Source organism: Dermacentor andersoni, chromosome 2 (assembly GCF_023375885.2).
Source record: "Dermacentor andersoni chromosome 2, qqDerAnde1_hic_scaffold, whole genome shotgun sequence".
NCBI classification, from domain to species: domain Eukaryota; kingdom Metazoa; phylum Arthropoda; class Arachnida; order Ixodida; family Ixodidae; genus Dermacentor; species Dermacentor andersoni.
Window position 1 is genome coordinate 12,129,823 of NC_092815.1, and position 15,473 is coordinate 12,145,295.

At 47.2% G+C, this 15,473-nt stretch overlaps 1 protein-coding gene across 1 annotated transcript in view; it reads right to left on the reverse strand.

Annotated features, from left to right (window-relative positions):
* eIF4A (eukaryotic translation initiation factor 4A) overlaps nt 1–15,473 on the reverse strand; it is a 65,263-nt gene that overhangs the window by 19,208 nt on the left and 30,582 nt on the right. The window contains exons 5-7 of the mRNA XM_050190122.2: nt 8,373–8,482; nt 8,111–8,254; nt 7,497–7,634 (exon numbers count right to left, since the gene is read on the reverse strand). Coding sequence (XP_050046079.1) covers nt 7,497–7,634; nt 8,111–8,254; nt 8,373–8,482 — 392 coding nt within the window. The remainder of the gene's footprint in view (nt 1–7,496; nt 7,635–8,110; nt 8,255–8,372; nt 8,483–15,473) is intronic.

Sequence of the window (15,473 nt, forward strand, 5' to 3'; positions counted from 1 at the left end):
GACATGCTTGAATGTGAGCAAAGCTTAAGCATTAAGGGGCAACACTGCTATTAATGTTAACCTTTTCCATCAATATTAATGAAACTTCCCCGTCTTATTAAGGGGGGATGAGGGGATCGGAACTAACTTTTTCATTTTTTATCTTAGAGTGATGAAATTTGGCATACAGGTTCGAAATAGCATCAAACAGACAGCTGCAAAGTTCCACAATCATATCTTCAGTAGTTCTTATTTTATCATTATTTATATATTGCTCACATGTTGCTTGCTCGTGGAAAGCCTAGCGTGACAGCAAAATGGGTTATGGGTCTGTAAATGTTTTTAATAGTTACTAAGAAGTATAGTCTAAGTCAAGATTCTCTTAATTTCTTTTTAAATTTCTCTGCTCTTCTTCTAAACGATATAGTATGCACCTTCTCTTTATGTTTAGAATGTATCATGCTCCAATTATTGTGTAATAAAAAAATGGTGAGCCTAAATGGTAAATCTGAGACTGTCTTGACATAAGGCACACTTCACCAATTGCAGCAAAACAAACAGGATTAAAATCCGTGCTCCCATTGCCGTGCTATGCTTTCCACGAGCGAGGTGATAAGCTCAAAACAAACTTTTGAGAAAACAAGCCTCAAAGTTCCATACTGGCACACACTGTCTAGAATGCTCCTGCATTGTAGAATTTGGTGTCCTTGGCAGCAGGTGACTTCTTAGCCCTCTGTCCTTTCAGGAGATGGACTTTGTGTGCCTTCTTCATTCGCTGGGAGTCTTTCTCGACAGCCCGCTGAAGAGAGAGGGCACCAGGGCGCAGGCCCAATGTTGTGCACAGGTCTGAATAAGCTTTCAGACTGCCCGAGTTGTACTTTGAAATTGCCTCGTGCACTGCTGTTTCCACAGCAAACAGTGAGGCATGCTGGTCTTTTGATACTAGTGACCATATCACTGAATGGAGACTCTCAGCCGCGTTTTGAGTTTTGCCTCCTCTGCACCGGGCCAGCAACTGAGGGTCTGAGAGGCGCTGGTACACAGGCAGGAGTGCTTCAGCAACTTTAGCTGAAAGCTTGTACTTGTGAGCTGGTGCTGGCTGCCCTTCTGCCTCAGCTGACCGGTGGTTGCACCAGCTAAGGGGGCCAGGGGGACACAGCTCATGATGGGGCTCATCATCTGTTGATGTGATGTGGTAGTACGTTGCCATTACTGCCCTTTGCATTTCCTCGACTTCCGAGTGGTTCCGCAGAGCAAGGCCATAGTAGTTTGTCAGTTTTTTGATGAGCTGCTGTGTCAGGCCCCCCTTTCCACCTAGTGGCTCTCCTTTCTTTGCCTTGGCCACCAAAGAGCGAAGTGCAGCCCCCATTCGTTTTTTAACATGATTTATGCAGTCCTCTTTAGATAGCTGCACAAAACCATAAACTTCTTCATCACATAGAGTGCGAAACATGCGGCTGTCCCCGTCACAAACTATGTTTGTGTAACGTAGATCATTTCTGCTCAAGGAGCGCCTGAAGAGCTGTAGTGCAGCCTCAACCTCCATTCTTCCAGAATTCACATCAGTGTTTTTCTGGCACTGGTGTTGCTGCTTCCATTCAGCATAGTTGGGGTCACTTTCTGCTGGCTGTCGGCTGCACCCAAGGCAGAAGTTGGACAGAACTATGCAGTCCAACACAAGCCCTGTATGGAAATCAATTATACAGCCTACGCCGGTATGGGAGCTGTGGCCGCGTGTCAACCATGTGCCATCATACACTACTGTAATGTTCTTTGAAAATGTTGTCTCCATTTCAGTGTACACCTTTTTCACTGCCTCTACAGCATCTGTGAAGATGTTGTGTGCAGCTGCCGCTGCGGCAGGCTTGAAAGTCTTTTTGAGGTGCCCATCATATGTTTTGTGGTGTAACCCACGATGCGAGACATTCATGGTGGCCCAGAAGTCATTAAGAGCAGTTGGTCCTTTCCCAATGCTCTTTATTGCTTGCATAGCTCTGATGTTGACCTCGAAAGCTCTAGAGCCCCTCTTCCTTTGTGAGGACCACTCAGACTGTAGGGTACTACCACAGGAAATGCATGAAAGTACCATCTTCACAGCTAGTCCCAGTTCAGTCTCGCGGTGCACTGCTAGGCCGGGCTGCTGACAAGTTGGGCAAAGCGGGGAACCAATCAGCGAGTTCAAAGCAGCAACTTGAACAAGCATAAACTCCTCTTCTGGAGGTGCGGGAATGGCATTTTCCTGTGAGCCAGTCAGCCCGAACTTGCGCTCCGTTGCTGAAACCGCGCGAAGCGATTCGCGAACTCTCGACGCTTGCAGTTCTGCAGTTTCCGCGGACACAAATCGTGTTTCCAGGTGAGCTTGAATAGTGCGACGTTCACTGGGCGAACAGTCAACACTGCGATGAGCGGCAAGGTCGGCCGCCGGCGCATCCGCGGCAGCGAGCGTGCGCCCGCGTTGCAGCTCCGTCGAAGCGCCGGAACTCGTCGATGGCATGGGACTGCCTTCACTGGCGGTTGTTGGCTGCGGAGACATCTCGGCGTTGAACGACACACCGCGGAAGCGCGTCTCCGATGCTCTGCAGTCGGGCGGCGATGACGGCTGCAAGCTCACTCCGTAATCTGTGCTGGACGAACTTGCGACGGGTCGCTCGCGTACGGCGAGACTCACTGGCATGTCGATCGTCACCGGTGAAGTAACACTGCGCCCGCGCTTCGACGGCAAAAGATCATGGTTCGTCTCACTATCGCTGGCTGGTGCTCGACTCGGCGCAAGATCCCGCAGCACGTTGGGCGAGAGATCGCACAGCACGTTGGGCGCGTACTCCGCCGATTCTGAACGGACGCTCGGCTCGGCCGAACCACCTGCTGACAATCGCCGCTTCTTCCTTGCTGTGACGGGCTTGCGTTTCCGCTTCCCGTAGGCATGCTTTGTCCGGTACTTCTTTTCGAACGTGCGCGGATCCATTGCACGTGGCCGACGTCCTCGAAACACAAGAGAAGGAAAGTCCAGAAAGGCTTCCCAGCAGCGGACAAAAGCAGACGCTCCTTGCGCTCCTTGCCTCGGCCGCCATTATGGCGCGGCGTCGACCAATGAGGAGGCGCCTTACAACGAGCCGCGGCGCAGAGCCAATCGGGGCGCGGCAGCCATTGGCTGCTCCGTGCTGCCACTCTCCTGTTTTTCTTTTTTTGTGCGCTTGCTGGCTGGCAGGGAAGGAAGGGAAGGGCTGGGACAAAGAGTCAAAGAGTCGGGCTTTCCAACGATACCAAAATGGCGGCGCTCCGTGGCGGGAAAGCCGAGCAGTCGCGCGTTGAACTTCGCGGCTTTTTCGCGATTTCGGGCGGATTTGTGGACGCCGGCACCGACAAATATATTTATTTTAAGTGCTTAGAGTTTGTTTTTCGGTGAAATATTTCAGTACAAGATAGAAATGATGCTGTAGATTCTGAAAAGCGTACTTTTCAAAAATCGATTTTTTTCGCGAAAATCGCGATCTGATCCCCGCTTCCCCCCTTAAGATTTTTGTGCTGATTTCAAATATGTAATTATTTTTCCAATAGGCCATTTAGTTCTGAAGATAAATGAAATTCATCGTCTATCGTGCCTAGGTACTAGAAAACATAAGGAACACAATGGTAGGAATACTTTTTGATATAACAAATATTAGTAATTTTATGGCAATTCAATCTTCACTGTTCCAATTGTGGGTGCTCTATTGTCTGATCTAAAGCAGAACTGAAAACTTAAAGCATAAATTCCAAAATCTGTTCCTACCCCTGTGTGCTTTGTACACTCAGCTACGAGCCACAATGAAAATTATGCCTCTACCTGCCTTGAAGGCAGATATCGTTCCTGCAAATTAGCAAGAAGTCAAAAATTGGTGTTTTGAGAAAACGAGAAAAAAGAAATAAAGTCACTTTTAATGAAAAGTGCAGAAATAATTGTGCACTACTCCGCAGTGAAAGTGGCTAAAAGCCACCAGGAATGTAGTCACTTTGACTACGGCCACCCAAATGGCGTTTCCTGAAAGAATTCTGCTTGTCCGTAGTGGTCTTGTGCTTTTTTGCAGATGCAGCTGCTCAACGGCAGTCCTTCTCCACCATGCGTTTCATGCTTGGTATTCCAGGGTTGAGGTGCAGCTCTTTCAATATTGCTGCAGAGGTCGTCTCACAGCCAGTGTTGAATTTCATGACTGCCTGAGCTACTGCAGCTTGCACGGTGAACAGTGAAGCATGCTGTTCCTTTGGAGCCAGGGCCCATATCAGGGAGTGGAGAGACTCGTTCTGAGTACTGCCCCGTAAGCACTGTTTAAAGAGCTTTTAATCAGACAGGCGCTCATAAATGGGCAACAGGGCTTCACAGACATGAGGAGGCAAATTGCAGCGGTGCTTAGGGGCTGCCCCACCCTTAGCGCTTGCTGCATTTTGCCGGCACCACGAGCTTGGTCCTGGTGCACAATAGCTGTGGTCCGATACCAAGTCACTTGATGTGTGGTGATAAGTGGCCATCACAGCCCTTTTCATTCCCTGCACATCACCCTTGCGAGTCTTCACGGCCCAGCCATAATATCGTGTCAGCTTGGTGACTAAGTCGGTAGTCAGTTTGCCTTTACCACCAAGGCTCTCAAATCCAGGTCCCTTATGCTTTGCGATAAGGTTTCGCAAGCTTGTGCCCAAACGTTTCTGCACATGGTTCGTACAGTCTTCCTTTTCCACTGAAATGTATCCATACCCTCTGGCTTCCTGCAGCGCAAGGAAAGCGCGACTGGCACCATCGGAAAGTAGGGTGGTGTACCTCAGGTTATGCCGTTGCAGTGACCTCTGGAAAAGGATGAGGGCAGCTTCAACTTCCATTTCGCCGGCCTTCTTGAAGGTGTTTTTCTGACAGGCATGGCTCTCCTTTCAAGCTTTATAACTCGGGTCATTATCCTTTGGTCCATGCTCACAACCAGCACAGAAGTTGCTGAGCACCACATGGTCGATGACTAGCCCCGTAAACAGCTCTATGACGGCACCTAGGCCAATGTGACACGAGTGGCCGCGCGTCATCCAGGAACCGTCGTATTACACGGCAATATTTTCGCACACCGAGTCATAACGGTCGCGGCAGCTCAGGTGGCAGCAGGCTCTAGCGTCTTCGTTAGGTGCCGCTGAAACGTTTTATTGTGGAGCCCCCGGCGCGAAAGCCCCATCGACGCGAAGATGTCGATCATGGCTGTTTGGCCATTTCCACTGCTGATCATTGCACGTGTGGCTAACATGTTAATCTCAAACGGATTACATGTCTTTTCACCATCAACTCTGCGCGAGTTCCATTGCACCGCAACTTTACCACAATTCTCGCACAACACGACCAGTTTCTTGGCGAGGCCGTAATCACGGTCGCCCGTGACTAGTTTCGCACATCCTCCGCATACCTTGCACTGCAAGGCAGCAAGCAGCACATTGACAAGGTTAAGGTCAACAATCGCGTATAAAGCTGCAATGTCCACGGCTGAAGCCGATGATGCGTCGCTTGCATCAGTGAAAACTGCAGTCTTTCGCACTGTTGCCGGCGTCGACTCGAGTCTATCAAGCGTGACTTGATCACGAGCACTCACTTGAGCTATTTCGCTGCTCGTGACAGTTCTAGCGTCAACTCTCACACTGCCGGAGTAGGCACAAAGGATGCCGTCGTTCTGCGGTACGCTATCACCTGCATCGCTGCGAGCCGCAACTATCACATGGCCGGAGTCGGCGCAAAGGATGCCGTCGGTCTGCAGATCGCTATCACCAGCATCGCTGCGAATCGTTTCCTGACCCGTCGTAGAGTCGCGCGATACACCGCCGTTGACAGATTCACCAGCACCGCGAGTCACTTGCTCATCGGTTCCAGGGCCGTGCAATGTTGGACCACTATCACCTCCATCGCCGTTGTCGGGTGCCTTAGCGACGAAAGTCGCTTGCTCGTCCATTGCAGTGTCCCGCAATGTCGTGCCCTTAGCACGTTTCTTATTTTTTGCTCGCTTTCGGCCGAACTGATACACAGTGTGGAACTCTTTCGGTCCTCCAGGCATGTTTGCCATGGTGCGGTCGTAACTAGACAAAATGGCGCCTCTACCAGCCGAATTTTCCTATCCAGTGCCCTAAGCCAATAACATGGCGCCATCGTAGCCACGTGATCCTAACTGGTCAATGACGACTTTCTATGCACGCTTTCTTTTTCTCGTTTTATTTGTGAAGGCGGCGAGCACAGGGTTGCTTACCGAGTGATAAAAAGAAGCCAAACGCGCGAGCTTTTCAACGATAACAAAATGGCCGCGGTTGAGCGAGCCGTTCACGAGTTATAGGCAGCCGAAATAAGCACAATTTGTCCACAATGTAAAGGGCTGTGGGTGTGCCAACGAATCTTTGAATCGCTGTTACGCCATCAATACGAGGTATTTTTGAATAAAAAGTTGCAGGCAGGTGTGGGATGGTAGTAGGAACACGAAAATGACATTTCTGAAAACTCGATTTTCGGGCAAATTTTCGCCTCCTAAGAGCCGTGTCTCCCCTTAACTTGACCTTATAGTAACCTTTAGTGTCCCTTTATAGGGCCTCTTGCCTGGCCACATGACAAATTTTGGTTATACACTGGAAGCTGTGACACGCCCTCCAGGCAGTGTTCTGTTGCAACAATTTTTCAAATTGGTACATTAATAGTCGAGATATTTCAGTGCTGCGAACCCGTGATTTCAGGAGGAGAGTCCTACCGATGAGAGAGAGAGACCTCTCTATGAACAGAGTCCGCTGTGCACTGCATTTTCGCCGTTTATATTTTGCGTTGAAGCGAGAAGCAGCTGCTGCCATGCTTCCTCACTCCAGCGTTTTGACTAGTTTTAGCTCGTCATCAAGTGAGATGTGTTCATGTTTGCTTGCACATGCTGGAGACCATGCTTGTTAATTTAGTTAGTACTGTACGGCTGTGTAGTACAATACGGGTGCATATTGCAATTGGTGCCTGTTAGAATCGAGTAAATAAGGTGATTTGCGATTGGCACGACTGTGGCTTCGACATGTGGTATCGCCGTGCACGGCACAGCGTTTTGGTTTGCCGCATTGGCCCTCGGCAGCTCCAGCGGAGTCGCTGAGCTATTTTCGCTAGCCTTGATCGTAAATAGAGGTCGAGATTCTCTAGTCACGAATATAGGTTGATAGCTCATTATGGTTAACATTTCTGGAAAGAAAGGCCGACCCATACTCGAATAAATACGGTAACTCAAAATTAGCAATTCTGTATTGCTGAGAGTGTTCTTGCGATCACGAAATCAGCCAATAGCATTAGTCGCTCAACTGCTTTCTATTAGCTTTCGTTGACGACATCGTGTATGTGAGAGCAAGTGTGTGTTCACTGCTTTTGACTTGATAGTAAATTCCCTGTTGCATGCAGTGAAATAATATTTGGCTCACATGTTCAAAGGAGCCTCACTAACAGATCGGCAACATTTTTTTACCAGGTTCAAAAAGTGTTTCAGGGCCTCTTTAGTGGATACACTCACCAGTGCCGAGACGGTGAAATCGCGCTCGTGCATCTTCTCTGTGAGCCAGTCAACTTTCCGCCTCGTGTTGCAGAAGATCACTGCCTGGGTGATGGTCAGAGTCTCGTACAGGTCACACAGTGTGTCCAGCTTCCATTCCTACACCCAAGAACACACTTGCGTTTCACCTCACAGCTGCCACAAGTTTCATATGCCACAGCCAAACAGTGCAAGACACTACTCAAATAAAGAGAGCTTTGAATTAATATAACTCTGGACGTAACCTCGTGCTGTCATCTTGTAGCCTCCAGGTTTGCCCAGATGGTAGAGCAACTGCCCTGGAAAGGCACTGGTCCAAGGTTAGATCGCTGAACCAGGACAAACGTTGCCTTACATGAACCTCCCAGGGGTAACACACACTCATCAGTACATGGCCGCTGAGGCCAGAAATGGAAGCCTCACAATTTTTTTTTTTCGGATACCATAGCCACTGGAACCATTACAGCAAGTTGCCGAGAAATTCAGGCTCAAGCAAAAACTACTTTGTCAGTGGTATTACTGCTAGACTTTTCCTAGTCAAATATAACTAGCAAAGCGTATAAAACCCCAATGTTGGACATTCCTGGTAAGCTTACCTCACGGTCTACGGCTACATAGAATTGCTTGATACCCTCAAGGGTAAGCTCCTCCTTCTTCACCAGAATTCGGATGGGGTTGCGCATGAAGCACTTTGTCACATCCAGCACATCCGACGGCATTGTAGCCGAGAGCAGGATCACCTACAAACACGACACAAACTAAGTTTCACACACAAGGTAATGGTAAAAGGAAAAGCCTACTTTTCATTCTAGCTACTACTAAGAAGTAGTGAGTGACCATACAAGTATCAAGGCATACCTGAATGTTTGAGTTTAGTGTCCGGAAGACGTCGTAAATCTGATCTTTAAACCCTCGGGACAGCATTTCATCAGCCTCATCCAGCACAAAAATGCGGATGTTGTTTGTTCCTGGAACACAGAATGCACATCACCATTAAGCATAGATGGCAATAGCATTAATCAGCCTACAAGTACTCATACCTCAAGATCTAGGCTCCTTTTTATGCTCAAGGCAACTTGTCACCTATCAGAAAGCGATGCTACAACACACTTCACTCAAAAAATGAGATCTATGCATCTTAAGTAGTTAAGGCCTGCAGAAAGACAATGCCCATATGACAGCACTCTGAATAAACACACTCGTAAAGCTAGATTTCTTAATGAAATTGAAAACCAGTATTTCAGATTTTTAGGTAATGCGAAGTACCAAGGTTGCATGGAGTCCCTTTGGCAGAATACGCTTATTTACGTTATTTGATTTATGTAATCCCATAAACAACAATAACTCTGTTCAACTGAGAAGCCCGAGAAACAACAGCGCCCAATCCAAACTGGTGCTCCACGACAGTAATGACGCAAAGGTGACCACGTGCCAGTAGTAAGTAGCCAGTTGTGTTCGTTGAAAGGGCCAAGTGTAATACAACAGCACTGCCCACGGTTTTGGAGGACCCAAAACATACCGTAAAAACCGGACTATAGGTCGGACCGGAATATAGGTCGATCCCCCAACTAACGAATCCTAAAAATGAAAAAAAAATCTTTTTCAGTGGCAAAAGTACCGAAAGACATGACACCCTTACCTATAAACAAATGCGACTCAGCGGGTTGCACAATGGTGACAGTATTTATTTAAATGCTGCTCGCATGTGCACCTGGCCATGTTTTTAGCGGTATCGCGCGACCATCGACCCGCGTGCTTGTCAACACCGTATTAACGGCGATGAGCAGCGAAACAAACGAGATACGCGCATGTGTACACATGCCCTTACTTTCGCTATTTCGCCGCTCCGTGCCGTGATGATAAAAGGTGCTGACAAATACGCGGGTCGACGGTCGCGCGATACTGTTAAAAATTCGTCGGGTGTACAGTACACAGAAGGGCACGAAGTCCGCAAGCGCTACTCCGAATCAGAGCAACACGTTTGAACAGAGTCGGATGACGAGTGCTTCTCGCTGTCCAGTCCACAGGCGCGTGCGATCTCTACCGCTTTCAAACGAATGCATTCGACAACAGGCAGCGATCTTACACGCAGCTCTCGGACGGACTCCGCAACCTTGCCTTCCAGTTCTGCAGTCCGCTGCGATCCGGCCACGAAACGACGTTTTCTTTTGGTTGCTGCAAGTTGTTGTAATACGTTGCTTTTACCTCCGCCACTACTGAATGCTATTTTCGGATACTCCAAGTTCGCGCTGTGCTGCCAGGTTGCCGTGGGCTTCCGCGTACTCAATCGCCTTTTTCTTGAAGGCGACGGTGAATTGACGTCGGCTTCCGCTCATTTTGAAACAAAATGAAAATGCAGCCTTTAATTAATATAACTTTGCGACAGTGGAAACGCAAAATGCCGGTGCCACAATGTCGCCACGCCATAGAATAAAGAACCAACGCCGCGCTGCTGATGATGGCGATGGCGAAAGCGGCTGTTTACTTCATCCGCCCATTGTTGCAAGACTTCCGTAGTTTTTCCGCCAATGTCCGGTATATAAGTCGAGGGTAGACTTTTCGCAATGGTTTTTTGAAAAAAAGTTCGACCTGTATTCCGGTTTTTACGGTATGTTGTATACTTGCTACATCATGTGGCAGTGCTCTGTGCATGCCGAAGTTACTGATCAAGTAATCACGGCTAGACAAGCTGATTAAGGGGGAACATGGGTTGTGGAGATTATTTCCTGCATTTTATGGCCAACTCTGATGAAAATAAACAAGCGTACTAGTTTTTCTGTGCCGATTTCAAATATGCAATAATTTTTCTTGTAGGTCTATTAGTTCAGGATATTGACAGTGCTGCCACTATTGTTTCCAGAGACAATGGAAAGAAAAAAAGCTGCTCAGCAGAAAGTGAATATTATTGAATAGCCAGATACTACAATGTGCAATAACTGCAATGCTGCAAAAAGCTTTCAAATGATAAATGGCCATCCTGCAGGTGATCAAAATTCTTTCCTTGTACTAAAGCTACCCCACCAAAAGAAAATAAAATGGAAATATACATGCGCACAAATTTGAAATACTGCTCTCAGCACTTTGTAATATGCAGATTAGGCTTTCTGATAAAGAAAGAATTATTGCTCTAGCTGTTCTAGATCATAAGATATCACTCCGACAGTCTGGTGAAGCGACCCAAAAACATGTTTTAATAAAAAAGTGAGAAAACATGCAAAACCCTATTTTATTTACAAATTTACAGCTGGAACAGCTCAGTAGGCACCAGGCATGTAGTCCTGCTGACTCCCAGTCCCTGTGTGCTGCTTTTTGAGGGACTGGCGCAAGTTTTCTGATGCTTTGTGCTTCTTGGCTGATGCTGCCATTCGACGCCCATCTTTCTCGGCCATGCAGGTGTGACTTTGCTGGCTTGGATTTAGTCATAGTTCTTTCATTATGTCCTTTGAGGCCCTTGCATTGCCTGCATTGAACTTTAATATTGCCTCTGCCACAGCAGCCTCCACCATGAACAAAGAAGTGTGCCGGTCTTTTGGCGCCAGTGCCCAGATCATCGAATGCAGGCTTTCGTTGTTATTTTGTGTTTTACCACGCTGGCAACGTTGCAGCAGTTTCTTGTCTGAAAGACGTTCATATATGGGACGTAAAGCCTGACACACATCAGGAGGAAGCTTTCAAAGTTGTTTTGGAACCGGCTCACCTTGGCCACTGCAGCATTTTGCTTGCACCAGGAGTTTGGGCCTGATGGACAAGGAGTGTGATTAGCCACATCATCGTTTGATGTAATGTGATATGTGGCCATCACTGCATTTTGAGTGGCATCTACATCTCTTATGTGGGTCTTCAGAGCCCATCCATAGTATGAGGTTAACCTGGAGATCAAGTCTGCTGTCAAGCGGCCCTTTCCACCAAGACTCTCATGTCCAGGGCCTCTGTTTTGCCACCAAGTTGTGCAAAGCCGTCCCCATGCACTTTTGCATGTGACTCACGCAGTCCTCTTTTTCAATTGGGATGTACCGATACACTTCATCATCTTGTAAAGCGAGATAACTGCGTCTGTTCACGTCACAAAATACCGTTGTATGCCACAGAATATGCCGCTTCAATGATCGCCTGAAAAGGTTGAGGGCAGCTTCCACCTCTATCCCGCCAGCTTTCTTATTAGTATTCTTCTGACACTTGTGGCCATTCTTCCAGGCTCCATAGGAAGGGTCCCTCTCCTTAGGCCCCGACTGCAATCCAGCACAGAAATTGGTCAATACAATAAAGCCGAGCACAAGTTTGCTGAACAACTCGATCACAGTGCAGACGCCGATATGGGACGTATGACCGTGGGTCATCCATGACCCGTCATACGACACCGCGATGTTCCCGGTATGACCCGGGTTCAGTTCGGCGTAAAGCTCGTGAACCGACTGCGGGCAGTCGCTCGTCAGATTACGCACCGCGCGATCGGCCGCTGGCCCCAACTTCATCTTCACATAGCTCTGCCACGCTTTCATGTGAAGAGCCCGACGGCTGATGCCCATCAATGAGAAAACGTAATTGAATGCGGTCTGTCGGTTCCCCTTTCCTGCATGGCACGCATAGCCAAAATGTTCACAGCAAAGAGTCATTCGTTCAGCACTGAACACGCGACGAGCTCCGCACCGACGCAATCTCTCCACAGTTCGCGCACATAAAACGCAGCTTCACAGTGAGTCCGTATTCCCGCTCGTCTCGAACGATTTGTGAGTCACCATTGCAGCTATTGCAGTTCACAAACGTTAACGAAGTGTTCACGGCACTCAAATCCACAATCGTAAACACAGTCCCATCAGGCGGGTGAAGTGCATCGTCGATATTGTCACCCACGAACTCTCATTTCCTCTCCGTTGCTGGAGCGGAAGACAACTCCGATAGCTTTGCTTTGGCTTTCACTTACTCCTCCTCCAGCTCTGAGGGTTGCCGGTAGATTGTATCTTGCCGTACGCGAGCGCTCGTCGAAGGGTCCGCGGCAGACAGAGTTGTCACAGTATCCGCAGCAGCCGATGCAGTCGTTAGGCCTGCCATTGCTGCATCGACGATTTCGGCATCGGATGGTGAGGTTGTGGCGTCCTGGGCATTTTGCAGTGTCGAGCAGCGTTTTTTGACGTTTTCAATGAGCGTCCGTCGCACTTTATTCACACCAAACTTGTGCCGCGTACGCAATTTGCACTCCGTTTCAGACATCGCACCCTGCTTCCTCGCTGACACTGGGCAAGATGGCGCACCTCAATGCGCGGGGTAGACGATGGCCATGGAGTTCCACCAATCTGGAGGCTAGCTCAAGTCACGTGCGCCGAGTGACGAATAGGAGGATGTTCTAGTACCTTTTTTTGCCATGCATTTTCTAAGTGGCTAATGGCTGAATGGGGCCCGTTCTGGCGGGAATTTCAAATGAGACCAAGATGTCCATGCTAGCACACGTGGAAGAGCAGGCACGCATTTCGGGAAATGTGCCGTTTCAGTGAAAGTTTCGCCTGAAATTCGGCTAGTACATGTCGTATAAGACGTCACTGCGGCTAAAATACTGGTGTTATCGGTATGAAATTAACAATGTAAATGCAATAATAGCTGTAGATTCCAAAAATGCAATAAAAGAATAGTTTTTTTTCGTGATTTTTGGTCGCCACAACCTATGTCCCCCCTTAAAATTTGTAGCATTATTGATTAAATTCAAAGCAACACATGGGCTGTGAGACACACTATTGCAGAAAACCATGCATTCATTTCGACAGTACGTAAAAAGTATTCAAGGAAGGTAGGGTGCACATAAACACAGTTAAACTTCAATATAACGAAGTCGGTAATATCAGCAATTTGCTACGTCACATCGAAATTTCGTTGTATTGAAATTAGACCTTTTATGTAAATAAGTAGAGTTCCTGATCATTTTCTTTTGCACAGAAAGTGGCTGCAGAATTTTCTGACTTATTGGACAATCGAAAAAAGCAAATTTAAATGAGAAAGCAATTCATTTTGATAATTCAGCAGTTGGCAACAAATGATGCAGTTTCATGCCGCGACGACATCTTCAGATCGGCGGTATGAATTAAGCCAAGCCATCAAAGCTTTGGCGAGCAAACCGTTCCCGTAGCTGATAGGGTCACCTGCACTGGGACGACGCTATCATAAAAAGCGTCGGCAATGGAGAGCGAATGATTCGTCTGTCTCTCGTTCGAATGGGTCAACGAACGCAAGATTACGCAGCCTCCAATACTAAATGCATCAAAAGACAGTTTACATGATACCACACTGTCTGGGCACGCAGAGTCTTTGTGCACATGACACTTTACCTATAAAGCATGGTGCGTGGCTGCATATGCACTCAGCCACGCTTCCCCACCCCCTTCCCTTGCGTGTGCTTGATAGCCTTACCGCGAGCTTGCTCCCCCCCTCCCCTCTTTCCCTATGCTCGTGAGGGAAGGCGGCACTCGTGAAGCCATTATCTTGTTTGACCCTCGCATTTGGACTTCATACAAAACATGATGCAGCTCCACTTCGGTGGTCGCCCTTGTGGCGCGATTTGATAGGCGCATTCACAAGCAGCCGCTTGTAATTCAATGATTTGACCATCTGCATCAGTGGAAGTTTCCATTTATTGTCTCGGCATTCCTTTGCGGCGCCAGTGAAATTTCGTTATATAGAAATTGCATGCAAATGCACTTAGTTATATTTGGGTTCTAACTATATGCTGTTCTATTAAGAAGAGGTTATGAAAAGTTCCATACTTTTTATATTTAAGTTTAACTGTCTTTTTGCATTTGTCACTTGCATTAACTTGATTGAATCAAGTACTCCTTTGACGTATGGCTTCTTGAACTAGCACAAAAGGACGGTGCAAGTAACGTCACAATTTAGTTTTTGTGTGGATTTTTTGCAATCGTGCACTCCCTGCCACACATCTCTACATCAGACCCTTTCAGGGAACAAAATGAAGTTTTCTTACCACTCGACACAAGATTTAAAAAATCACATAATGAGCCAGATTTTTAAACTCCATAATAGATTCAGGATTTCACATTCAGCATGTGCACCTTTTGCATCACTTTCTGCTTTGCCATACTAAGCTTTTCCTTATGGACTGACACAGTAGAACCTCAGTAATACAATCCCATTACGTACAATTTCCTGGCGCAAACGTTCACAATCGAGAACACAAAAAAATGACTTAATAGAACTACGCTGATTTTTTACCAGTCTATATGCCCCCACGAAACAAGATTTTTCAGCACCACCATAACATTCAGTACATTGCCAAACTTCGATCAAAGGATGTATTTTACGGCCGCACGTCTTGTGCCTCATGCACGATTCACGCAACGCTTCGCATTACATAAATGTCAACTACAGCTGAGTATGTTAGTTTGGATGAAACGTTTTTTGGTTAATACGTTATTTCTCTTTTTTCAAAGACGTATGAACCAGGTTCTACTGTATACACCAAGAACTGATCTTCAAAAAATGCATTTGCTCAAGGTAACAGAACACCTGGAACACAATCATCCCTGTGCCATAAATTTCAACTTGTGAAGATAAAATGCATAAAATAAGAAAAGCTCTAATCAACTTGCAACCCATGCTACTTCACCAGAGAAGAGCTGCAGGTGCAAGTACTGGATGACATACCTAGATGGGTCACACAAGACTAGATTCACCATCTGTCCAATCTCTCCCTGCATAGCTCATGCTTAAAACAGTTCTACATTCAAAGCACAGCAGACGCAATTAGAGCTGCTATGGTCAACCAAACCAGATTATTTTGATTGCCTGGAGTTCTTTGATATGTTCACAAAGCTTGAAAATGAGCATTTTTGCGTGCCACCAGGGGTGCGACAGCTGAAGCAGGATTTGGAGCAATTTTTGGAGGAAATTTGGAAAAAATTTGGGAGCAGGAAAATCTTAGTTTTGGAACAGGAAAATCCAAATTTGGAGAAGGTT